Here is a 27,337-nt window from a genome sequence, read left to right as displayed (position 1 = left end):
AACTTTCCCAGGGAGGCTGAGCATACCCTTATAACTGGAGCACATCCTCCGGTCGCCTTTTTTTGAAAATGGGAACCACCACCCGGTCTGCCATTCCATAGGGCACTGTACCTGACCTCCATGCGACATCGAAAAGGCGTGTTAGTCAAAACAGCCCAACAATATCAAGAGCCTCCAGCATCTCAGGGCATAGCTCATCCACACCCAGTGCCTTGCAGCTGGGGAACTTTTTGATTACCTCAGCAACCTCCATCAGGGATAGAGTTCCCCCAAGTCTTCAGGCTCTGGCTTCCTCCATGGAGGACATGACAGAGTTTCTCAAAGTTCTCTTTCCAACGCTCAACAATATCTCCAGTCTGTGTCAGCAGTCTCCTTCTCTGCTGAACACAGTCTAAACCAAGCCCTGCTTTCCCCTCCTGAGGTGTCTCATGGTTTGCCAGAACTTCCTTGAGGCTCAACTGGAAGTCCTTCTCTATAGCCTCCCTGAACTCCTCTCACACTTGGGTTTTTGCTTTGGTGGCCACCACAGCTCTAGCCCTTCTGGCCAACCAGTACCTGTTTGCTGCTGCGGAAGACTCCTTGGCCAACCAAACCAAAAAGGTCTCCTTTTTTAGCCTGACGATCTCCTTCACTGCCGGTGTTCACTAGCAGATTCTGAGGTTGCCGCCATGACAGGCACCGACAATGTCAAGACCTATGGCTGCAGATGTGATGATACAACCACAAAGTCAATCATCGATCTTTGGCCCAGGGTGTTCTGGCACCAGGTACACTTAAGAGCCTCCCTATGTCCAAACTTGGTATTTGTTATGGCCAATCTATGACTAGCACAGAAGTCCAAAACAAACACCACTCAAGTTCAGGTCAGGCAGGCGGTTCCTCCCAATCCACCCCTTCCAGGTTTCTTCATTGTTTCTCACATGAGTGTTGAAGTCCCCCAGAAGACCTAAGGAGTCCCCAGTCAGCACACTTTCCAGCCCATCCCCCAGAGACTCCAAGAGGGCCAGGTACTTCAGTTGCTGTTTGGCCTGTATGCACATACAACAGTCGAGACCTCCTCTTAGCAACCTGCAGTCGTATCGAGGCAGCCCTCTCAGAACTCCAACAGCAGCACTCAGCTGGGGACTTATGAGTATCCCCACACCCGCCTGGTGCCTCTCAACCTGGGCAACTGGAAAACATGAGAGTCCTACCCTTCTCCACACCAGAGAGGTTGATACCACACCACCTCCTACACCAGGTTCCGTGCCCACCAGAGAGGTGACGTGGAGGTGACAAGTGGTCTTCAAAAGTGGAAGAAATGATTGATGGCAACAAGAACATTAATACACAAGTTTTAACGGCTAAACATTTGGGCTACTGTAGAGGTGAAAATCGGTGCCTGGAATTGGGCCTGTAGGCTCCCGACCTCGTCCTCCACGTAACTTCTCAGTTGTCCTCTGATTTTGGTCTGGTACCTTGGATTCTTCTAAGTAATATTCAAAGAAACACTGGAGACAGGCAGAGTCCGATGCAATCGAGTTTAATGTGTTCACAGGCTTTAACACATACAACTCATCGACTCAAGCCCCGGGACTGGACTGAAAATCAACTCTCAGTGCGTCTGCTTTTATGCTGGTGGAGACTGGAAAGAGTCTCCACCTTCTTTTGCTAATCCATCCCACTTCAATGCAAAGCTATTGGTGGTAGCCTTTTTCTTTTGTCCAATCATGAATGGGCCCGGTTTTAATGGTGTATCACTTTCGTTTTGAGTCTTGGAAGTCCCCAAATTTCCCACCCTTAGCTTCGGCTTTGCTTTCACTTTATTTTTAAAAAACATGTGAGTTTTAGGGACTTTCTTTATGCAGTCCCTTGTGCTCTTTTACAATACAGACCTTTAAATGTGTGTTAGGCAATACAAGCATTTGAGTGTGTGTGTTTTCATTATACAGAACATGGTGTGTTATATGTGTGTTCTTTTTAGTGTAGATACAATATCGACTCATAACTCTGTATTATGCATCTCAATCAATCTGTTAACCCTTTTACATTGTTTCTCAATCAACTTATGCAATATAACATTTTCACTTGATTAGGGATTAACTCTTTTACACTACACTACCTGCTAGCTGCCAGTAATTTTGGTTAAAGCTAAAATTAAGCTAATTTCCAAAAGCAGAAAATTGTTGTTGTGCATTGTAATGGTACACTCTGAGTATATGCAAATAGTAAACACTCCATCCACACAGTTATGGAAAAGACAGTGTTAGCTTTCTAGCCAAGAACAAGTAAGCAAAATTTTGGGAAAACTGGTATAATGTGATTGAATGAACATCTTATGGGCTAACCTTGCTCCAAAAAGTCTAAATACACTGCTAATAGCTGATGCCATGTTCATCAAATTTTAGCATAGTATTCCATGCTCCCAGTGCTTTTCTCATATTGGCTGAATACATCTCCTAAAGGCGAATGCTAGCCAGAAGACACAGTGGTAAGTTGGGGACAAACAGGCTTTTTTTCTGTTTTAATTTGTAGCTAATTTAGTTTTGAGTTACAGACAGTGGTGACAGTAGTAAAAAATGTGCTTTACCTTTCTTTTTTGGCAACACAGTGAACCTGGCAGGTCCTGAAGCCCGAATGTAGACTTTTAAGTTGACTCCACTGAGGATGAGAGCACACAACAAAATATCTCTTGAACACACTACATGAGCAACATAAATACAACAAAGGTGGGTACAAGTCTGAAATCTCTATAATGGGAGACAACTGCTTGAAAGTTAATTCAACAAATTCAAAAATGAAAGAAAATACCTTTAATATCACTAGGCTACAAACCTTTTCTTCTATCATCTCTATTTTCTGGAACAAGCCCACAGTAATGTGAGTCTTATGACTTGCACCATTTTCACTCTCTGTTTACAATGAGGCTTGTGGTCCTTCTGCCTCCCCCTCCTCTAGGAGACTACGGCTGCAGAAATGGAAGCTCCATAGCAGGGACAGAGTCTGCCCACACACACAATTACTGGGCGATTAGCATCACAACGCTAATGTATTATGGATTTAACAACAAAGTTGAGCAGCTTTGGTGTTGGTGTGAGTTCATTGGGACCATTTAATGGCTCAGTGTCAGATGTTAGCTACTGCCATTGTGTTAGCTCTTGCTAACCAGGCAGATGTTAAACCAGGCCTCCGGGAACACAGCTTAGCCCTGCTACCAAGTTTTCTTAGTGGGCACTCACGGCGTTGCAGCAAAAAACAACCAAACAAACAAAAATAACATTCCCTGCAGTCCCAAGAACATTTCTCCCTAGACCATCACTGTAAGAGACATTTATAAAACTGCTGACAGGCACCTTAAGCTGCAAACAAGAACAATTAGGACTCTTTGTATTGAAAACTTTTGCATGCTTTTCTCTGCACATTTCTTAAGTTCTGTGGATGTTTTTTTTTATATATACTTGTCCACAAAAAAATTCATTAATAAAACTATTAAAATTACCTGAGTTTCTCTGAGCTCTACAGAACGCAGTAGCATCTTTTAGCTCTTTGTTTCAGTTTTGCAGCTCACAGATTTATTTTTTGGTTGAGTCTAACAGTTCTCATCAACATTATTTATCAGATGCAGCAGGCAGCTGTTTTCATCGAAGAGCCTCTAATTATCCAACTGTGCACTACTTATCACTGAACAGCGGACAGACAAAGTTAGCAATTAATTGGTGAACACAGCAGAGCAATTAGCAGCTTGGTCAGATATTTCACTCTCGAGTTGGTGGAGACTAAACTAGAACTAAAGGGAGAATCAATATTACACTCACATTTGCCATTAACACAACTCCAAAGGAATGCGAATGTGGCCACATGTCTACTAGATGTCTACTATGTCACTGCTAACACTCATACTTCAAGGTATATAAGGGGAGAGAGTATTTGCACTGATCATAAGTGCTATATCGTTGGCAACTGGTCTTGCTTGCGTTTCTTGAAGACGTTTCACCTCTCATCCAAGAGGTGTTTTCAGTTCTAACTGACTGGTGCGGAGTCACAGTTTTTAAACTCTGTGTAGCCATCATGTGTGTCGTTAGGGTTAGATGGGACCAGGTGTGTATGAGTGCGAGGTTGTCTAGGCAGGGATCCCAACACTGCATTGTTGGTGTGAATGTCAATGTTTTAGGATGTCTAAACCAAGGAAAGGTTTAGAAAAACACGTGGAAGCTGCTGAAACTAAAAGAGAAGGACTTAGTCATCAGGAAAGAGTGTGATGTTTTGACAACTACGGTTAATAGGTGGTCAAGATCCCTACAAGCTGGCTCATTCTGTCTTGAGTTGACAACCCTAATGCTCCCTGCCTGTTTCCTATCCCAACACTGTGAACTATCTTGTTTTAATATGATATATATTTTAATAAAACACACTTTTGAACCTATACATTTTAGTAAAATTTGACAGAAACTATATTAGTCTTGTACAAGTGGAGTATGAAATGAGATCAGAATCAGATATTTAGTCAAGAATGCATGAAACAGCAGCTAAATATCAATATGCTTTCATTCTATGACACCATAAAATTAGTTAAGTAGTTATTAATATTTCACCTACCTGACAAGGAATGCAAATCAGTGTTTGTTGGCAGTTCTTATGGCCCAGGGGTAGAAACTATTGTGGAGTCTGGAGGTATGTGATTTAATTGACCTGTAGCGCTGAATAACTGGGGCCCTGCTGCCAATACTGTACCCAGGTCTCTTTATACATCCATGGTAGCGACCCATTGCTTTCCCTGCCTGGATAGTGGATACACTTCTCGAACTTCCCATCAAGGAGACACATAATGATAATAATAATAATAATAATAATAATAATAATAACACATTATACTTATGCAGCGCTTTCCAAGGCACTCAAAGACGCTTTACAAATTCAGGGACAAAAAAACACAACAAAACAAGCAAGAGAGCAAATAAGGGATGAGGATGAGAAACTGTCAGTGATTGAAAGCAGCATTGAACAGGTGAGTCTTAAGTGTTTTTTTTTAATATGGAGAGAGAGGGGAGTCTCGGATGGGTTTGGGAAGTGAGTTCCAGAGGGTGGGAGCAGCAATGGAGAAGGTTTGCATGAGCAGAGCAGAGTGTGCGATGGGGAGTGTTCACATAGTTAGCACTGTATGAATTTTATCAGAAGGTATAAAAAATGCCAGTCCTGTCTCTGTTCCCTTACCTTCGAAATAGCTTCTCCTCATTGGCTTTGATGAATCGACCATTTTGTCCCCTGGCATGGCTGATTCTGGCATCACAGCTCAGGTTCTTTGGCTTGTAGCAGAACCAAGGCTGGCCTGTTCGGACGTCAGTGTAGTTACACAGCAGCTGCTGGGTTGGACGTAGGCAGACGTTACAGTCAGTAGTTTCAGAGAGTGAGCCTGAGCGGAAGAGGCTCTTGAACAAAATCCTGTCAGGATGTTCTCTGTTCAGCCTGTTCAGCACTAGGATAGCGTCACTAGGATGAACCAGCATCACCTGATTGGACAGAGAACCAGAGTTTTCACCAAGTGCAAGTCATGTTGAGTCATATTAATAAAGACAAATAAAATCAAAACCACTCAAAGCTGCACACTCTGAGACTATGGGAACTGTACGGGGCGATGTGGTTCGGGGTAGAGTGAGTGCATGGTGAGCAGACAGAGTCTCGGTCAGAAGACATCAATAGTATGGAGTGAGGTCAAGGAGGAGGCAGGTTACGATGCAACACAGCTTTTTTTTACTTGAATTGAATGTTTATTCTCCTTGTTCCCTATTTCTTGTGTCTGGGTATCTGTGTGCTGCATCAAAAAGAGAAATAAACATACAATAGAGAGATACAATGAGTGATCAATTCATGAATGATCCATCTCTAACAATCAAACAAACTAATTAAACAAATCATATTAAAGCTGGTATTCCATATTCACTATTCAATCAATTCAACTTGAAAGTTGTCGCAATGCAAATGTACACTATATACAAACAATTAAAGAGGCCATAATAGCCAGAGTCAACCACAGGTAAATCAATGATCAGGATCAAACAATTTACATGGCCCGTGGCACACGTCTGGAAACAAAGGATATCAGGCAGAAGTGCACAAGAAGCGAACTACCTGCAATAGTATCAAGAGCAACCAGACTGATAAATTGAGACTCACGTTAACTGTGAAGATGCACACATCAAACACCGGACACACAAGGCTGCAGAGTGAAGGCGAGCAAAGAGTGAGAGATGGGTGAACAAACAATTTATGGTCTCCACCCCTGCTACAGGGTTTCCTGGGCAGGTAAAGTGGGCATGGTTTAGAAAGGTAGCCTGCAGTTTCACTCTGGCACTTTCACGCCTTGTGGGATGGTGAATCAGGAATAGTTGAAAACACATATAAATCAAAGGAGTCTTTTCACAGCCGCTCCGGAATTGGGATCAATTCCTCCCCGAAAAAGACTCATTCTTCTTTCAGCTCAGGAAGTACCATCAAACGTGACACTGGACTGGTATAAGTTTGTCGGCCGACTTGAACTTCAACGGACCGGACACATCTATCTCTACCCGTCATGACAGCTGTGACACACCCTGTTGGCCAAGAGGCCCGAGGCAGCTGGGGGTCAAGGATCCAGAAGTGGTCAGCTAACATCTGGCTGTGGCACCACTTTCGTCGCCCAAGGAGTTTGCTACTGCCGAACATGGCTTGAGGCAAGGAGGCATCCCACCGCCCCATCAGGAGCAACTTGGGAGTCCCCGGATCTCAGCAGCATTGGCAGAAAGGTAGTCAAAAGGCTTTGAATTTAGGATGCCCTCCACTTCAATAAGGACAGTTGGCAGAACAGCTTTAGAAGTGATCTGATTCCCAAGAATCACTCGCAGGACATTTTTGACTGATCTGATCTCACGCTCCCAGACTCCGCCGAAGTGTGGAGCACCTGACGGATTGAATGTGAACAAGATCTGCTGGTCTGCCAAGAGTTCCTGAGGTTTGGGCTCCATGACCTGGAAGCACTCATTCAGCTCTCAGTCTCCTGCACGGAAGTTCGTCCCCCTATCTGCCAGGATCTCAAAGGGCTTGCATGATGTGATATGAAACGATGGAGAGCTAGAAGAAAGGCATCAACATCTATAGAGTTTCCAACAAATCAAGATGCACGCAATGGGTAGTTAAGCACTTAAAGATGATTCCCCATCGCTTCTCTGCTCGCGGATGGTGTAGGGTCCAAAGCAGTCTACACCGGTGGACCAGAAAGGTGGTTTAAAGAAATGCAGTCTGGCAGGGGGAAGATCAGCCATCTTGGGCATTTTCGGAGACAATTTCCACCTCTGGCACTCCCTGCAACTGTGCTGATGCTTACGGATTGCTGGTCTTCCTCCCAAAATCCAATACTTGCGTCTCAGTTCTCCGAACAGCACCCGGGTGCAGCAGGGACTCATCATAGTGCTTGATGATGAGCTGGGTAGTAGGATGCTTCGGATCCAGAATGATCAGATGGATGACGTTGGGATCTAGATCCTGAGATCGGCACAGTCTTCCCCCTACCCCCATCAGTCCCACCTCTGGATCCAACTCAGGAGAGAGTGAAAGGAGACGGCTTTGTCTTGGGAGAGGCCCTCCCTCCTGGAGAGCATCAAGTTCTTCAGGGAAACATGATGCCTTGGCTTGTTGGAGGACTGAGGTCTCAGCTGATGCATTGGTATGGGCTTTGCCAGATTTGGACAGGGTATGCTCAGTTGCGGCAATGAGGTTACTCCAGCGTTGACACTGGGAGGCATCTGGCAGCTTTCCTCAGTTCAGTACTATCTGCTGGAGGTGAGATGGGGAAGACATCAGGAGCGACAGGCCAGAAAGTCTCTGGCTGTTGAAGGAAGAGTGGTCCAGCTGTCTAACAGTTAGGTTGAGCCAAGTCATGCAATGTCTTGCCTCTGGTCAAGGCATCAGCTGGGTTGTTTTGACTGTCTACGTATCTCCAGTCATCCCAGTCTGTGAGTTCTTGGATCTCTCCAATACAGGTGCTGATAAAGACTTTATAATAGCAAGACTCAGACTTCGACCAGGTCAAGACAGTTATGGAGTCGCTCCACAAGATGGTGCGGATCAATGGCAGGGTAAGTTCAGATTTGAGGGTGGTCGCCAATTGAGCGGCAAGCAAAGCAGCACTCAGCTCCAGCCGGGGCATCGAAAACTGTCTCTTCGCCAAACCCTCCTTAAGACAGTGTGTGACGCAGTTTGTCCAGCAGGGCTTTGGCTCTGGCAGGTGAGGGGAAGCTTTGCAGGCAATTGTCCACGTAAAAGGCCTTCAGTACAGATTCCATGACTTCTTCGTCACTTGCTGGATGGTCTTTTGCGTGGTGCTGCAAGGCGTAGATGGCACAACAAGGGCTACAAGTTGTGCCGAAAGGCAACACCTGCCAGTCATTGGTTTTTGGGTGTGTGGCCTGAACCATAGCACGCCAGAGGAATCTTGTCAGTGGGAAGTAGATGGATCTAGTGAAACATAGACTTAATATCACCACTAATGGCCACAGTATGCTCACGGAAACGGAGGAGCACGCCAAGAAGAAAGGGACCCAAAGCTGGACCAGGGAGAAGGCAGCGATTCAAATTCAGGCCCTGAGTTTGGAAGGAGCAGTTGAACACCAGTTGATGTTTTCCACTTGCTTGCTTGATTATGTGATGGGGGACATACCACGATTCAGAATTTGGTGGCTCATCTTTCGGATCCACTTCCTTCACATACTCAGCATCCACAAGTTTCTGGATCTCCTGGTTATAGATGTCAATCAGCTCCGAGTCTTTCTTCAAACGGTGCTGTGTTCCCCACAACCATGGCAAGAGGGTACAGATTGAAGAGGTCAATTGTGGACTGTTAGGTGCTCTGATAGGAAATGGAGACACTCCACCCACCTCTTGGACAGCAGTTTTTGTCTCAAGCATCTCCAGGCAATACTGATCCTGTTTGGATCGTGTAACTTCCTTGGCGGTGGTCTTTGCAGTTTGGGAAGGAGTTCATTCTCCACAGTCGCTGCACAATCTCCATCAACTCTGCAGTAGCAGGACAGGGTACAGTGTTACAGAGAGTGAACAAGGATTGTGCACTGGAGGTTGGAGGGGAAGGCAAGGCATTGGCTGGGCCTTGAACCGCCCAACCTAAGGCAGTGTGGACAACGAGGGGTCCCCCATATGGCCCGATGCGGACAGGCTCCTTGGGCACCAACAAGTGGGAATGATCTGAGCCGATCAGGATAAGTGGCTGGGCATGGACGAAGTCCGGTAAGGGTAAGCCTCGTAAGTGGGAATACTCCCTCTGCAGGGCAGCGGCAGGACAGGAATGCTCAGCCTAGTTGAGGACAGGAGCAGTAAAGGCATCGACTATGGGGTGTTCTTTTGGTTCACTGGGGAGATGGAGAGGGAACTGTCTTGCCACTTATGGGAATCACTTCATGGCGCACAGTCTGAGATTCAAGATCTCTTTGGGTCCTTTAAGTTGGAGCTGAGTCGCTGCTGAGGCCAGAATAATCGTTCTTTCCGAGCCATCATCAAGTATGGCATACGTCCTCAGCCTATGACGGCTATTGGACAGGAAGACTGGGACTACCTTCAACATCACACGGGGAGAGGGATTTGGCTGATCTACATACAGGGCGTCTCCGACACTTGGTGATCGGACAAGCAGTGACAATCAAACAAACTAATGAAACAAATCCTATTGAAGCTGATATTCTATTTTCACTATTCAATCAATTCAACTTGAATTCAAACAATTCACATGGTCCGTGGCACATGTCTGGAAATAAAGGATATCAGGCAGAAGTATCTCACTTTTAAAGAACATATCAAAAAGGTTACCAAGTGCATTAAATTCAACTTGGCAAATTTTAGACAAGTCCGCAGTTGCATGTCAACAAAGGCTGCACTAATGTACATGTACGCAATGATCTTCTCCCACATAACATATTGTCTCACAACCTGGTCTCAAGCTAGCAACACTGCTCTCAAATCACTACTTTTTCTATATTAAAAAACTCTCAAAGTGCTGGACAGGAAATCCAACAACTATCATCACTGCCATATTTTATTGAAATACAAGTTACTACACTGGGAAAACCTGATTAAGTATTCATACTTTATCTTATGTACAAAATCATACATGGACTTGCTCCACCTGTATTGAGCCAGTTTATAAAAATGGCATCAACATCCACATGGAGTGCAGCTAGAGGAGACTGTGTTGTCCAGTTTAGAAAAAGTGCTTTTAGCCAGTCTGCATTTTCAATCAGGGCTGCTCGTGAGTGGAACTCCATCCCAGCTCACATTAGAAATTTATCAAATTATGCTTCTTTTAAACGTTTTTTAAAAAAGTGGTTGATTAGTGGTCAAAGCTGTCAACATTAAATTTTAGTGCTTAAATTTTCTCCATGTTTGCTGCTCTGCCTGCCGCTGCTTTTTGATGCCATCTGTCATGTCATGTTGTCTGTCAGTTTACTAATTGTCTTGCATCATTGTTGCTCTTTGTGCATGGCTTTTTATAATGTGTTTATTCTCTATGTCCTGCTTACCTGTGAGGTTGCTTTTTGTGCATGGCTTTTTATAATGTGCTTATTGTCCTTGTCCTGCTTGCTTGTGGCCTGTTAGTTTGTTAATGTGTTATGTGTAATGTGTAATCACTGTTGATGTTGGTGCTGCTACTCAGTATTGTTTTTTGTCTGTTGCAACTGTCTGCTGTTTGAGCTGAGTCTCTGTTAGCATGCATGTGTATGTATGAATTTTTGCATTGTTCTCTGTATTTTAATCTTTATTCAGATTTAGTCTTCTTTAATGTATTATTTGTATGCTTATAACTAAATCATTTATATTCTTTTAGGGTGTCTATTCAACATCAGTTCAGGGACAGCAGATGTAAAATAGCCTTTTGGCTAATTCTGGCACGTTTAAAAAATGCTTTATTAATGTGCATTGTCCCTGATCACTAAACCTTAAAATAAATAAATAAATAAGTGCACAAGAAGCAAACTACCTGCAATAGCATCAAGAGTAACCAGACTGATAAATTGAGACTCACGTTAACTGTGAAGACGCACACATCAAACACCGGACACACAAGGCTGCAGAGTGAAGGCGAGCAAAGAGTGAGAGATGGGTGAACAAACAATTTATGGTCTTTCCTGGGCAGGTAAAGTGGGCGTGCTTTAGTAAGGTAGCCTGCAGTTTCACTCTGGCACTTTCACCCCATGTGGGAAGGTGAATCAGCAATAGGTGAAAACACATATAAATCAAAGGAGTCTTTTCAGAGACAGTTATAAAGATCTCTTAAGATGTCTTAAGCCAGATTCATTTTCAAATGACAATCTCTCGAAAACTGTCTAAATTCACTAAACCACTCCCCAAAATAGTGACTGTCCAATCATAGCTAAGCAACTGTAACCAGGAATTGCAGGTCCGTCAACCTTTGGATTTCTTCATACTTTAAGTGGTGTGAATGGGGCTGTAGTAAGAGAAATACTATGCATTGAAAACAGTGGCATAAGGTAGTTATGACGAGCCACAGTGCACGCTAATATTACAGGCCTGTGCAGACTTTATCCACTGCTCATTTTCATTCACTTCTGCTGCTCATTATTATTATTATTAAAATGAAGTAATTAACTGTCAAAGTGCCAAAATGGTCTATCTAGCGCCACCTAGACACACTAAAATGGCTGCTGCGGCTTGTAAGAATGACGTAGAAAGATCAAACCAAAACTGGCTTGTTCGTCTCGAGACCTACAAATCACGTGCTGCAACCCCTGACCTAAACCCAACAGGAAGTGAGGTATTTGCCCTTTCAAAGTAAGATATAGCCTCAAAATTGCTCTTTCTCCAAAAATCAACTTGTCCTAGACCATTTATCGTATTGGCTTCAAACTCGCACACATGACAGATCAACTCATCCTAATCAGATCTTCTTTATAACTTTGTCATTTCTGGAATGGTTTGGATATTATGGCCTCTTACAGGTGATGTCTCACAAAACCTCCCAACGATTTTCGCACCACCTAGACACACTAAAATTCCCGCTGTGACCCATACGAATGTCATAGAAAGACAAAACCAAAATCGGTTTGTTCGTCTCGTCAAGACCTACAAATCATGCACTGACACCCTTGACCTATATTCAACAGGAAGTGAGCTATGTGCCCTTTCAAAGTAAGATGTCATTTTTCAAAAATTCTCTTACACAAAAAATATTTCCTCCTACACCGTTTATCGTATTGGCTTCAAACTTGCACACATGACAGACCAAGCCCTGCTAAACAATTCCTCTGAACAATTTTGTCATTACTTTTATTAGGATTTTATGCCCTCTTCAATGTAACATGTCACAAAACCTCTTGACAATTTTTACGCCACCTACACACACTACAATGGCTGCTGCCGCCTGTAGGAATGACGTAGAAAGATCAAACCAAAACCGGCTTCTTCATCTCCTCGAGACCTACAAATCATTCATTGACACCACTGACCTAAATCCAACAGGAAATGAGCTAGTGCCTCTGAAGTAACATGAGCAAATGTGTCAACTGTGAGCTAGACATCTTCAACTTGCGACGAATATCGCATTTTTGACTCAACAAACATGAAACCTATCTATGCGTTCGGAATGAGTGTATCTCTCTTGTGGTATGTTCAGATTGACGATCGGACCTACGGTTTGGGAATACGAGGGAGGAGTTGAAAGCCACCTCGATCTGCCTGCTCTTCAACTTGTCTCTCTCTGTCAGTGGTGGACTTAGGATGTTTGTAGGGCAGGGGTGAAAAGGAAAAAAGGGCACCTACTGCATGACATGGGGGCCCATTGATGTGGAAAAAACTCAGTTGACCCCCTAAACATGCTCAAAAACTCACCAAAATTGGCACACATGTCAGGACTGGCAAACAGTTCAAATAAACACAAGAAGTTTGTGCTCTAGAGAAAGGATCAACACTCAGTGAAAAACCTAAGCCCTATGATAAGCTAATATGGCAAGGTTTAACTATACAAACCAATGAGCAGTGATAACTAGCATGCCTTTGGGGTCATTGGGTGGGAACCTCCTTTCACTTGATATTTGATACAATGAAAAAATTAACCCCAAAAGTGCCAAAATGGGCTCTCTAGCGCCACCTAGACACACTAAAATGGCTGCTGCCGCCTGTAGGAATGTGGTAGAAAGATCAAACCAAAACTGGCTTGTTTTTCTCATCGAGACCTACAAATCACGTGCTCACACCCCTGAACTAACTCCAACAGGAAGTGAGCTATTCGCCCTTTCAAAGTAAGATTTCGCCTCAAAATTGCTCTATCTTCAAAAATCTTCTTCTCCTACACCGTTTATCATATCGGCTTCAAACTCGCACACATGACAGATCAACTCGTGCTTAGTGCTCTGTAATTGTAGCACATGTAGTATGCAGCATGACAAGTGACTTACTTATCTGAGTATTTCTTTGGTCAACAGTCAAGTAACCACACACAAACTCTCTCTCTCTCTCTCTCTCTCTCTCTATCTCTCTCTCGTCCTGTTACTGCATGTCACTAACTCGGCCGTACTGCATGTCAGTAACTCGGCCTCTTGTCCGGAGCCTTTGTGCTCCACTGTCTGCCAGGTTAACTTCTATCACAGCGGTGCCTGCATGGTGTGACGTGTGTGCTTGTGCTTCTGCTGTGGTCCTGCCAAATTCCTCCTGCTGTGATCATTAGTCATACTTCTACTGTTATTATACACATATTTGTCACATACATATACTACCGAATTTAAAATATACTTTCAACATATTGTACCACAGTAGCCAGAATTATAATTATAATATTATTACTTTCATTAACCCTATGGGCCCGAACGACGCATAGTGCGTCCAAATTCACACCTGTTCTTCTCTATTGATTTTCTCCGTGACCGTGGGTCATAGCGAGAAGTCGTGAAACAGCGAAATTGTAGCTTTCCGACAAGACCAAGCACTTGTCGGTAGTCCAATGTTTTCATAGCAAAACAATGATAAATTTACACTAAAATCATGAATAACAGTGCTTTCATACAGCTCTGCACACACATTACTCTTGGATGGATTACTCGCGAATGCAGGCTCGCACAGAAATGCCACGCATATCACATGAAAGCGCAGGAGCAGAGCTTTCCTGGGATACCACACACATCATTGTGCTGTCATCCCATCATGCTATAAATCCAGATTTATTGTCTACAAAATAAAAACCTGACGAATTTCTTCACAATCCATTATNCGTAGTCACCATATACATTGAGGGTGACATGTGCCCCCCCCATGCCCAAAATGCCCCCCAATATATAACTGAAATTGAACTTCTTATATTGCCAGATTCCAGAGAGTCTCCCCTCTTCATATATGGTAGAATATGTCAACTTCCAACTTGCTATGGTGAGATACATGTAAAAATGTAAGAATTTAGAAACACGGATTTGTTTTTTTCATTGATATTAATATAATATAATAATAATATAATATAATAATTAATATAAAATACAGGCACATAGAAGGACATGGAATGATGGCAAATCTGGTTAGCCCAGATTGTCCTGAAAAAAAAAAACAAGATATAGCATGTGTATGTAGCCTTTATAATGACTGTGATATGAGCTTAAAAGTAAAGGCAGTAAAAATACCCCAAAAACGCCTAGGGCCCATAGGGTTAATGTTGTTGTAAGCTATTAACATTATTGTCTGTCCCGCATCTCTCTCTGTCTCTGTCTACCCTTCTGTCTCATTGTGTCATACAGACTACCGTTAATGTATTATGTTGATCTGTTCTGTATGTCATCTATTGCACGTCTGTAGTCCTGGAAGAGGGATCCCTCCTTATTTGCTCTTCCTGAGGTTTCTACCATTTTTTTCTCCTGTTAAAGGGAGTTTTTCCTTATCTGCTGCGAAGGTCCTAAGGAGAAAGGGATGTTGTATGCTCTAAAGCCCTGTGAGGCAAATTGTGATTTGTGATATTGGGCTTTATACATAAAATTGATTGATTGAGTGATTGATGTCGTCAGTAGTTTGGTTTTCAGAAGCCATGAAAGTTCTACTCCCAAATCATGGGTTCATTGCCAAAAATGACCTTGCGTTCTATTGACATTGCTTGTTTTATCGACATTTCCACTTTTACGAATAGGCTAATTCACACTGTCTACGTGAGCTGGAGGCTGACAGCGAGGGTCCGAGGTCCCGACCAATGCTGCTCGAAGCTTTAATTATTGTTATTATTTATCGCCGTTTCTTGTATTTTTGTTCTTATTTTGCATGCCTAGTTTTTTAAGTTTTAAGTTTTTAAGTTTAAATTTTGAAATCTTTAATCTGACTCTTTCCCCTTGACTGCTGTAACACTGGAATTTCTCAATTATGGGATCAATAAAGGTGTATCTTATCTTATCTTATCTTATTTAGACAGAAATGGTTGGAATTAATGGAGTCTGTTTTCTGACAGTATGAACAGAAACATGCACACCAGCAGCCTGCTGGAGGTCATTTTGTAGGGCTCTGGCAGTGCTCCCCCCATTTCTCCTCACACAAAGGTACAGACACCAGTCTGCTGCTGGGTTGATGCCCTTCTACAGCCCTGTCCAGCTCTGCTAGTGTAACAACCAGTCTCCTGGTATCTCCTCCATGCTCTTGACACTAAACTGGGAGACACAGCAAACCTTCTTGTGACGGCACGTATGGATGTGCCATCCTAGAGGAGCTGGACCTGTGCAACCTGATGGGCTGCAGGTACTGCCTCATGCTACCAGTAGTGACAAGGACACTAGAACACAAAACTGGAGAAGAATCAGCCAGGAAGGATAAGGAGAGAGCAACTGTCTGTGGCCACCACATGCTTTTGCCTCTCCATTGCACCTGTTGTCACTTTCATTTGCACCTGCACAAACAGGACCTATACATGCACAAAGTGGAGAGATGTCAGAGTGAGGGGGCTGCCCTTGGTGAGGCAGCCCCCTCACCAAGGGGGCTGCCTTGGTGAGGCGACTCGAACAGGCGACCCTCCGGTTCCCAACCCAAGTCCCTATGGACTGAGCTACTGCCGCCCCTTGAGCCTCTTGTGTGGACTGATGAGGCTGATCGTGCTTTTGAGGAACTGACACCAGCATTGCTTGCTGCTCCTGTGTTGGGTCCTCCTGACTATCGGAAACTCTTCAACCTCTATGTGTGTGAAAAGGATGGTTTTCCTCAAGCAGTTTTGATCCAGCTAAACGGTGGCAAATAACGATCTGTTGCTTTTTATTCCACACAACCTGACAATGAGACAAGGAGTATGTCACCATGTCTGAAAGCTGTAGCAACAGCAGCCTATTTGGTTAAAACATCTGCCGCTATTGTGCTCAGCCACAAGTTACATCTGTATGTTCCCTATGCAGTCCATTCTCTTTTTCTGAGAGCATCTACTCAGCGTTTCTCTGCTGCAAGACAATCCCATTATGAGCTGGTATTGACCTCCATGCCTCATATCCAAATTCAAAGATGCAGCTCATTGAATCCTGCCTTTATGCTCCCTACTCCTGAGGATGGTGAACATATGTGAAATTCTCACGACTACCCTTTCTCAAGCCTGTCCAGACTTATTTGATGTTCCTCTTCCTGATGCTGATATTCCCATTCTTTATTTTGTTGATGGCAGTTCTTGTTCTTGTTCAGTTCAGTTCAGTTCCCTAGATGCTGGTTATGCTGTGACAGCTCCTGACTCTATTGTTGAATCTGCCAAGTAACCTGAGCACTTTTATGCTCAACAAGGTGAACTGGTTACATTGACATGTGCCTGCTCTTTAGCTTTCAGTCAAAATGTTTCAATTTACACAGAGTCTAGATATGCTTTTGGATGTTGCCATGAAATCTGGGGAAACAGGTCATCTTACTTCATCTGGCATCCCTATAAAAACGCTCAACAAGATTCTGTTCTTCTCTAGGATATGCTCCTCCCAAATAAAGAAGCTGTTGTGAAGTGTGACGCTCATACCCAATGCATGGAGTCGGTGGACCTAAGGAATAAACAACGGCTAAACAACAAACGCTCCCATGTGTGGCTTGCACTGACAACTTAACAGAAAAAGTGTAAGAAATTAATTAGTTATTATAATTAACTGTTTGTCTGCTCTAATATAATTGCTATTTTTAGCATTACTATAAACAAAGAAAAAACACATCAGGTTAATGACTAGCACATTTACTGTGTAGTAATTCCCCACAGGAGCTTTCTCAGTGCTACTATCAGAAAATGTACATCTAGACAACATGTACATCATACACATCACCAAAACAGGGTTACCTTAGTGACTAGAGTCACTGTTTTCACCAAACTCATAGAGCGTTGGGTAGTTTAATTAGCTAGCTAGCTAGCTACAGCTGATAAAATCTGCGAGGGATACTTTGCAGCCGACAAAATCAACAATCGGTGGCTACAAATGAGACCCAAGTTTTTTTAGAAAAAAAAAGCGGCATCATTTCTAAAATTTGAGTTCTAAATCTGCCACTGTTACTATTACAAACTGCTGTACATGAACTGACAGTCGACAGTAACTAAAGGGGACGGAGCCTAGTGAAGAATCAAACAGAAGATTATGGTGGCCCTGAGAGTCAAAACACAACAACATTTCACAAAACACTTCAACATTTTTCAAAACACTTCAACATTTTTCAACACACTACAACAATATCAGAAAACCAAACATTTGGTGAGACTCACACTGGGAAAGGAAGTTACTCCTGTGCCAGAAGCACGCAACCTGGGCGTCATCCTGGACTCTAATCTTTCATATGAGTCACACATCAAATCTGTAACCAAATCTGCCTTTTTTCACCTAAAAAACATTTCCAGACTCCGCCTTTCACTCTCCTCTGTGGCTGAGACCCTGATCCATGCCTTCATCACATCCCGGCTGGATTATTGCAACGGAGTCCTGTTCGGGGTCCCCAATAAAGCTCTCGATAGGCTCCAGTAGGTGCAAAACTCAGCTGCCAGGGTGCTTACCCGCACTAAGCCTTGGCAGCACATCACCCCCATCCTCATTCACCTGCACTGGCTTCCAGTTAAGTTCTGCCTAACCTACAAACTTCTTCTACTTGCATACAAATAGCTCCACAACCTCGCTCCACCGTACCTATCGGACCTTCTCCACCAGTGTACCCCATCACGGAACCTGAGGTCCTCTGACTCAGGCCTCCTCTCCATCCCCCGCACCAACAGGCGGACCTTTGGCGATAGAGCCTTCAGTGTGGTGGCCTCCACCCTCTGGAACTCTCCCTATGGAGATTCGCCTTGCTCCATCTCTGGACACTTTCAAGTCTGCCCTGAAAAGACACTTATTCACACAGGCCTTTGGCAGCTAGTCTGTTTATCCTGCTCTGTCTTCAATCAATCAATCAATCAATCAATTTTATTTATAAAGCCCAATATCACAAATCANGTACAGAGACGCTGTCACAGAAACACCGGAAATGACACAACTCGCTTACCGCAATACGTCAGCACGTCAGTCTTGTTTTGTTTGTTTATCTGTTTTGTTTTGTTTTGTTTTGTTCTTTGTTTTTTTATTTTTCTGTAAAGCGTCCTTGGGTCTCTTGAAAGGCGCAATATAAATAAAAGCTATTATTATTACTATTATTATTACTATTGGACAAGGACTCCTTGATGTGGATTGGAAACACCGTCAGTCAGTCTGTGACAAATGTAAGTAATTCTTCTTCTGTTTGATTTCCTGTGGACTGGATGCCTTGTGGCACATTGCTGCCTCTCACAGGCCTGGAGCATTAGATAAACGCTACTAGCGACAAATTCAGCAACTTAATCATGCCATCAGGGTAAAAACAAGAGATATATTCCAATATATTATATTGTACCTAATTTCCATGCATACTGCACAGGATAGTCACAGTCCACAGCTCTGCTGCTGAGTCTCTCACCCTCTCTCCTTTTGCGCAGCAGCATATTCTCCAATAGTACCTACCTTTTCTAATTTGAGTCTCACCAAATGTTTTGTTTTCTTAAATGTTGTAGTGTTTTGGGAAACATTTTGTATTTTGAATTGTTGTAGTGTTTTGGGAAGTGTTTGGTGAAATGTTTAGTTTTTGAAATGCCGAAGTATTTTCCAAAATGTTGTTTTATTTTAGGAAATGCTTTGGAAAATTATGTTGTTTTTGTTGTTTTCTTTACGTGTTCTGAAATGTCATTGTGTTTTGACCCTCAATGCCATCGTAGAAGGTAGATTACACACCTGCAGTACAACCACATTTAACATAATAGTATTTAGCATCACCTCAACCTGCGCGTCTCCTTCCCAGGGTAAAGAGAATACAGCAGAGTAGCTCCCATTGAGATGATCCAACACTTGCCCAGCTACACCTGCACCAAGCTTCAGGTTGTGGAGCCGGGCGAGTAAGAAGTCCCCCCCATGCTTCTTGGGATGACCATGGAAGTCAGACATTTTTATCATGACCTCCAGCTGATCCCCTACATGCCACTGTCCTCCTCCCCTCCTTGGGAGAACGGTGAAGGTGCTGTGAGCTGGATCACTGGTCTGCTCCAGGGAAACAGGAGCTGGCAAAGGTGGAGTTTCAGGCCAAGCAATGGAGTCTAGTAGGAGGCGTTCCTCCAGAGCGTCCTCAGGGGAGAGTGGCTGGAAGGTGCAGAAGCTTTGATTCATGTCAGGATCAGTGGAAACTTTTGGGACGATGATGGTGGAGTTCACTTTGTGGTGAAACTGGCAGGGTGTCAGGAGAGAAATGGTAACAAAAATGCATCAATTAAGTACACAGAAAGCAAATTTACTAAATAAAGCAAAAGGGTCAAGAAGGCCCAAACTCAAAGTAACTGAATATATCTGGGGGACTGATAAGAACAGTTGATCTGTTAGCTGGAGGAATCTCTACCTTTCGCAACTTCCCCTGTGGCCCTTACTCTGTTGTTGGTTATTGAGCCATGGAGAGAATGCATTTTTTAAAGCCATTCAAATTCAAAGGTTGTGTGTGTGTGTGTGTGTGTGTGTGTGTGTGTGTGTGTGTGTGTGTGTGCATTGCAGGTCTTGTTCACTAAAGTTCATGTTTTGGTGTATTTTATTTCATTTGCCCAGAAGCCCTTGACAGAGGAAGATTTTCATGGCCAAAAGATGCATTGGATTTTGTTGCATACACAATGGACTGAGCCACACTCAAAGTGCAAAACAATATTTTCACAAACTCCACTGATGAAGAGAATCCAGGTAAAAACCATTAAACCTCATTGATTTTTCTCTCATTAATCTTTACAGATCACAGTGGAGGAGAAGGTAAAATGAAGCTGATGATTAAGGAGGAACGACTGTGCTCGGAAGTATGTGTTGTTGGTTATGGTATCTGTAACCACATCCAGTGATGTCATGATGTCAAAACAAGATTGTCAGAGTGTTGGGTTACTTTTTTTCATATTGCTGTGTTTATACAATAAAAATCTTTAATAAGATGAACTGTTTTTTTCTGTTTCCACTATGAAAAGTTGTGGATGGTACCAATGGAACCGTTCTGTACCGTTACCATTTTTGGTACCCCTTCTGTTAGGGTACCAAGTACACAGATCTGGTACTAAAAGGTGGAGCTGTGAACACTGCAGTCCATTGATTGGTCAAAAGCGGAGGGTCACTCTGCTCAGGGCCAAGTTGTGGCTGGTTCTGAGGCAGAAGCCACTGTTCATATCGTGGAGAGTTTATTAATGGAATGTAACTATAAAATTAATTTAAGGACATTTTGCTGCCTCATGCAGCAGCCAGAGTCGGAGAAAAAAATAACTTCATTCACTGGGCCAACTGCTGGGATTTTAAGGTGGAACATTAACTTGTAATGTTACTCAATGCACGAGCTGCCGAAGTGACTCAATCAACACACCTTAATTATTCCACATGACAACACTGACCATTACTTAAGTTTTTATATGACAGACACTTTTAGTATTGAGGGGATCTTCAAGTGTTTATATGTATTGATTTTGGCCGCATATATCTACATATCTGCGTATATCCCAATCCTCAGTCAGGGAAAAAAAAGGGGCGCATAGCGTCGAGCTATGGCAACGCTTAACCCCCGAGCTTGCCTGAGAAGGACTAAGTGCACAAACCCGCTATTTTTGAATATCCCGTTAAGAGAGACTCTCACTGCAGCCTGTTTTGTTTTGTTCAGAATTAGTGCTGTCAAAATTAACTTGTTAATTTAGGAGATTAATATAAAACATTTAACGCATTAAAAAAATGAACGCAACTAATGCAGTTTTGTTTAATTCCTGTGGCGGCTGACCCATAACCTTTGATCACATGAGCAGCCAAACCGCGCTATCATGGCTAAAGGACAGTTGCAAAGACCCGACAGCGCAAAGATGGATAAGGACGTTTCACTTTAAGAAGTTGCCTGGCGGCTCATTGGACAAAACGAGGGTAACTTGCACAATTTGCAAAGCCGAATTAAGTTACCACAGAAGTAATCACTGGCGTATCACCTGAGAGCAAAACACCCTGCTGAATCCACCTCTACGGGGCCTCGCCAGTCCACACTGCAGGAGTGTGGTGCTCGTGGGCGAATAACGAAACCTGTGAGTGAAAAATTGACCAATTCCTTGGTTACTTGGATAGCTAAAAACTGCCAGCTAACTAGCACAGTAGAAGTGCATTTGAACATCTGCCCTGCACGGGCCACATTCTGCAAAGAACGGTCACAGTTTCCCTTAACGACAGTGGATTTGAAAGTGCTCTGGCCAAATGTCGCAAGATTGTCAGGCACTTTAAGCATAGTCCAACGAATGCTCAGGAATTAATGGAACAGCAAATTGCACACGGACATAAGGAAGAATCACTCGCTCAGGATGTTCCAACAAGATGGAATTCCATCATAGAAATGGTCAAGCAGATCAAGAGAAACAAATCTCCGCGGACGACCACCCTGGCGCACAAAAACAGCAAGTTTGCCATGTTGACTGACCAGGAGCTTGCCAAACTGCAAAAGCTGGAGGAACTACTTGAACCTTGCAGGTAAGTTATTTCTTTCTTGTTTCTCCTCCCGGTTGTGTGTGTGCTGTTTCTCTCTCCCTGTTTCTCTCTGTTTCTTGTGAGTGTGTGTTTCCCTCCCTCTCTCCCTCCCTCCCTGTCCTGTATGTGTCTGTTTGATTGTGCGATTAATTAGTTAATTTTTTTTAATCGATTGACAGCCCTATTCAGAGTATGTTGGACTGCAGCCTCGTTTTGTGGACAACAAACGAGGCACAGACTTCCATCTTTGTCACCAATAATAAGGAAATACAGTGAGTACTGGACAGAGCAGTGAGTGACAACAACCCCGCCAACATTTAAAGGTGGAAATGCTAGGGTCTAGGTACCATGTCTGAAGGCTACTTTTGGTTCCAAAGGTACCATACTGAAAATTTTTGGTGAAAACAGGACTAAAGTGTGCAGGATCTTTTACTCAGACTTTGTTATATTAAAAAAATAAAAATAAAAACATTTATTAATATTGAATCTAGGGTCAGAAGCATAGGCGTAGGACTGGGTAGGGACGGTAGGGACACGTCCCTACCAATATTCAGTCCCTTCTGTATTGTCGCTACCAATATAAACACTGGCTGTCAGCGTCCGCTCAGTATGGTACACAAAGGGTTAACAATCGTTGGTGTCTACCATACGTCCTGCCTCTAACCTTGTATTGCCTATCGATTGGCTCTACCGTTATTTTGGTAACGTGTGATTGGTCCTCCCCAGCGCCGCTCTCTCACACTGACTTTGTGGGTGCGCGTCACTGTACAGCTCACGGCAGTTCATGAGGGAACGACACATACACGCGCGTCACCGTTAGCGCTCCACAGCGGAGCGCCGAGTGTGAATGGTGAGTCGGTTGGTTCAGTAAATAAGCTAAAAAAATCGGATTTTCTGCCAACACCTGTTGATGTTAGGCTTACTGAATGGCGTTCCTTGGCAACTCTTTGCTAGATAATGAGATGCTAACGAGCTAATACTAGCTGTGCTAAGTTTGGCAACTATTAGATCAATATTATATGCCAGAGAACATGAAATTCCACTTCACATGCTCCATCAGCAATCATAGATGTCATGTAGTGATGACACAGTTCAAATTAATGTTTGTAGTAAGATGACATGATAGAAACAGTCTGAATAAATAAAGTGTAAACACTATAAATAATAGCTCCTTCAGTGACAGTCTTCAGCATCCATGGTGTGTGAAGGAGAGACTTAGGAGAATAGAGGTCCACTGCTCCCAGTAAAAACACCAACACTGAGTCATATTTATGTAATAGATATTGGGTGCAAGTGCAACATTTTGCGCACAGTTGTATTATAATGATTTTGGAGCATTTACATTTTTGTTGATTTATTTTATTTATGTTCTTTCATTTACATTTTTGTTGATTTATTTTATTTATGTTCTTTAGCCTATATACATTCAGATGTTGTTTAATGAATTACACAATTGTAAAACATACAGTATGTTTTGTATGCATTATAAAGCAGTGATCAGTTTCACATGACGTGAAATTGCATTAAAAAATCATCAACGTACAGGTCGCCCCCATGGAACACTTTTATGTCCCTACCAATGTGAAAATCAAACCTACGCCCTCGGTCAGAATCAGTTTTCATAATTGTGTTAGTTTTGCAATCCACTCCAGTTTCTTTTTGATGTGAGTGTGTGAGTATTTGACCTGAAGCTGCTTTGATATTGCTGACAATATTCAGAAAGATTTTAGGTAACTTTAGACTTGTACTGTACTTAAAAAAATGTTACCAGAAGATCTTGACTTTGAGCTCTATAACAATTGACTACATGATAGTGAGTCATTAAAGGCCCTGAAAACCTGGCTTCAACTCTTAAGTATTGCTCTTTAATATCAAATATTCATGACCAAACAGTGAAAAAAAACTTTTTTGAACAGATCTGATTGACATTCACCAACTGTCATCAGATTTTGATTCAAATGTTGATTTATTTACGTGCACAACTGGTGCATGTAAGTATATGGCATCAGATTGTTCAGACTGAGCCCTGCCCAACTCAAACTGAAAAGAGCACAGAGAAAAACAGAAATACAGAAATCTCTGATGGGAAAAGTAGAATGGAACACATTGATGATTTTGGTCTTGTCAGGAGATGGGAAGTGTAAATATTGTCAGCCTAATCCTCTAACTAGAGGAGCTGCTGCTGTCAGCAATTCACAATGCAGGACTGAGAGGAAAAATAACATTTAACTCAAACTGCATTTATTTACAGTGAAGAACATTACTCTTATCCTGAGTCACAGTGAAACACATATTTATAAACTATACCCTGAAACCTGACCAACATTAAACATTTCAAATAGGATCCACCATTCAAGTGATCCCAATAAAAACAGGTTCTCACCTCCAGAACTGCCATGTTACACAGCACTAAGATTAAGACAGCCACGGCCAGAACGAGGAAGATGGCGCTGTACTCCCTTCTTGTACAAGCTCTGGCCTTCATGACAGTCCCAAACTATGGCCGTAGCACAACACTGTAACCACTTCCTCTGGCACTGGAATGAAACAGAAAAAAAACAAAGAACAAAGGGGTAACTGAAACCTTGTTATGCTGAATCTTGAATCTAATTGTGAAATTCTCTCTATACAAATAGTGTTACATGCCCAGCTTTCCATGGGTTATGGACAGTACAATACCTCAAGGTGATATCAGACACAGTTAGTAACACATTTTGCCAGTGTAATAGCCTTGCTGGAATCAGGTGAGCAGTTTTTGCCTGTAGAAGTCCAAATGTCTTCCCCCATAAGTGATGTCATACAGGGGTTGGGAGATCTCCGCGAAATCACAAATTCATGGACAGCTACAGCCTACTAACAGTTATCCTACCACAAAAGATTTATGAGGAACTATAGAGAAAATGATTCATAACGCCGTACTCTACTTAAAAGTAGATTGAGCGTCCACTGTCCGGCAGGGCTGTTTCAAGACACTCTGGGGGCCCTAGGCAAGGGGCACCTTGGAGGCCCCCACCCCCCCACCCCGCCTCTAGGGTGACCAGGTCCTAATAAACCAAATATGCGACCGACAAGGAGTAGGTTTGTGAGGGACAATGTGGGACACCCGCCCCCAGCGCGAAGTTTAGTCATCAGAGACTTGTCACGGTACCAAAATTGGGACCCACGGTACGATACCAGTGAAAGTATCATGGTTCTGAGTAATATCACGATACCACAGCAATGATATTTCAATGGAATAAATTACTTATTGACTTATTCATATTTCAAAAACAGCCTCAATAAGTGATTAACGTAGGGGGATCAAAATAAAATAAATAAATGAAATAAAAAATCAACCAGCCACCCTCCTCCCCTGACAAGTAAAGAACGGTCCCTTCATAAGTAAAGAACAGTCCCTAAAGTGCGGTGAGGTTTGTGGGCCGTTACCTGCCACAAAGAGAGAAATGTGAATGGCTCGTTTCTCCTCTGACATGTCACATACCTGTGTGCCGCCACGGCTCGGCTGTTCAGGTACTACTGGGCAGTCATGAAATCAACAAAGAGGAAATTACTGGACCTGGAGTCGGGCTTCTGTCGCTGGTAAGCCCTTATCTTGCGCTGTATTTGACAAGAATACGCCGTCTGTGACCCCCGTTCAAACCACAACCGGCTGGATTCGCCTGTACTCGCACAGCGTGCTACTGAATGATTTGTTATATTGATATTGAGTGCCAGGTGGACAGCGCGTGCCATTATTGGACGGCGCATGGACACTCACCCTCTTGCGATTGGACTTTGAACTTATCCCACAGTAGTGGTACCGTGAAGTACCGTAGTACTACGGTACTCCAACAATGCTAGCGCGGGTGGCAACCAATCATGAGGGACATGGTCTCAATTTGCGTGACACGTGAAAAGAGACAGAAATGCTGTGCAGTCCCGCACAGTGCGGGACGTCTGGTCACCCTAGCAGCAAGTCAGCTAGTAGGGGGCCCCATTAGGGAGGTCTCAGGGGGCAGTGTCTAAGGGGGTTTCAAGTTGTGTCACTGATTACGGACCAAATGTCAGCAGTCTCTGGGAGGCCCCCTCTAGCCACTCGCAAGCAGCAGCTAGTAGGGGGCCCCATTAGGGGGGATTCCAACGTGTTGTCGTTGTTGCAGTGTCTATAGGGGTTCCATCATATTGTCATTGATATGGACCAATGTCAGCCGTCTCTGGGGGCCCCCTTCCAGCTCGGGGCCCTAGGCAATCGCCTAGTTTGCCTGTCCGGTTGCAACGGCCCTGCTGTCCGGCAACCGCTCCTGAATTCAGGCGGGATCCTGTCCTCCATTTCCCTGCATCTTCTGGAGACTCCTGCCAGCAGTTAACCCTCTTAGACTTAGTGTGAGGAATCAAGTCTCTTTTATAGTGGGGTGGCATGGCTGATCAATCGTTCATTTCCTGATAAAAGCACCAAATTTGGTACATATATAGCTTAATATATGTAGAAGACATCTCAACAGTGGGGCATCGAAGATTGGCATTCTGATGACCATGGCGGCAAAATCCAATATGGTCACCATCCTAATGGCTATGGCTATAACTTTTTGACCATAAGAAACATTGGAAAGGTTATTTTTATCATCGGATACATGTGTAACCGTAATTTGCATATTTCCAAGATGGCAGCTACCTAAAATAAGAGTTTTTTTTTTTTTTTTACTCTTTTGGCAAACTTGGTGTCTATTTCATATGTTTAAGCATTAGAAACACATTAGAATACTCAGATTTATGATTTATTTTAAAATCATATTGTATTTTATTTATGATCTCTAATTTGCATTTTACCAATATGGCTGCTATCCCAAAAAATGAATTTACACCCACATTTTCACCTAGATTGAGCTGTAGGGATGAGCTATGTCCATTCTGTCTTCATGTTTGCAGCATCACAGATATAATTAACAGACAATGGCTTTGTGAGTGCTTGTGAGACAGCTGAGACATAGGCATGGACAGACAGCGTCATACAGCCAGGTAGCTCTTTTTCTATTGTTTTGACAGAGCAGAAAACTCTGGTGAGAGAAAGGGAGGAGGTGTGTGCACAATGTTAAATAAGAACTGGTGTGACAATATGAATATGAGGTGATGTCCTGTTCCTGCTTGCCCTGCACCACAAGGACAATAAACACTCTGGCATACGCCATTCAGAGGTGATTGCAGCGCAGCGCTGCCCATGTGCGCAAGGAGCAACCATGTGGCTGTCTTTCTGAGGTTGAGATATGTAAACATACTTCAGTGCATCCCCCAGTGATGTGAGAGATGGAGCCAATCAGAGGAAAGGGCATGTTCCAGGACACCTCTGTCAATGCCGGTGGGGC

General features: G+C 43.3%; 1 protein-coding gene across 4 annotated transcripts in view; it reads right to left on the bottom strand.

The window, feature by feature from the left end:
• LOC126384737 (NXPE family member 3-like) overlaps positions 1-27,337 on the bottom strand; it is a 61,944-nt gene that overhangs the window by 6,425 nt on the left and 28,182 nt on the right. For 2 of the 4 annotated variants that reach the window (XM_050035989.1, XM_050035988.1), the window contains exons 2-5: positions 24,382-24,535; positions 19,269-19,712; positions 5,191-5,486; positions 2,570-2,640 (exon numbers count right to left, since the gene is read on the bottom strand). In XM_050035989.1, the coding sequence (XP_049891946.1) occupies positions 2,570-2,640; positions 5,191-5,486; positions 19,269-19,712; positions 24,382-24,483 (913 nt within the window). In that variant the 5' untranslated portion in view covers positions 24,484-24,535. The remainder of the gene's footprint in view (positions 1-2,569; positions 2,641-5,190; positions 5,487-19,268; positions 19,713-24,381; positions 24,536-27,337) is intronic. The other 2 variants (XM_050035990.1, XM_050035991.1) reach the window with 2 other exon arrangements.

Source organism: Epinephelus moara, chromosome 23 (genome assembly GCF_006386435.1).
Source record: "Epinephelus moara isolate mb chromosome 23, YSFRI_EMoa_1.0, whole genome shotgun sequence".
NCBI lineage: Eukaryota > Metazoa > Chordata > Actinopteri > Perciformes > Serranidae > Epinephelus > Epinephelus moara.
Note: the sequence above shows the minus strand (reverse complement) of the source record. Positions and strands in the feature narration are given on the sequence as shown.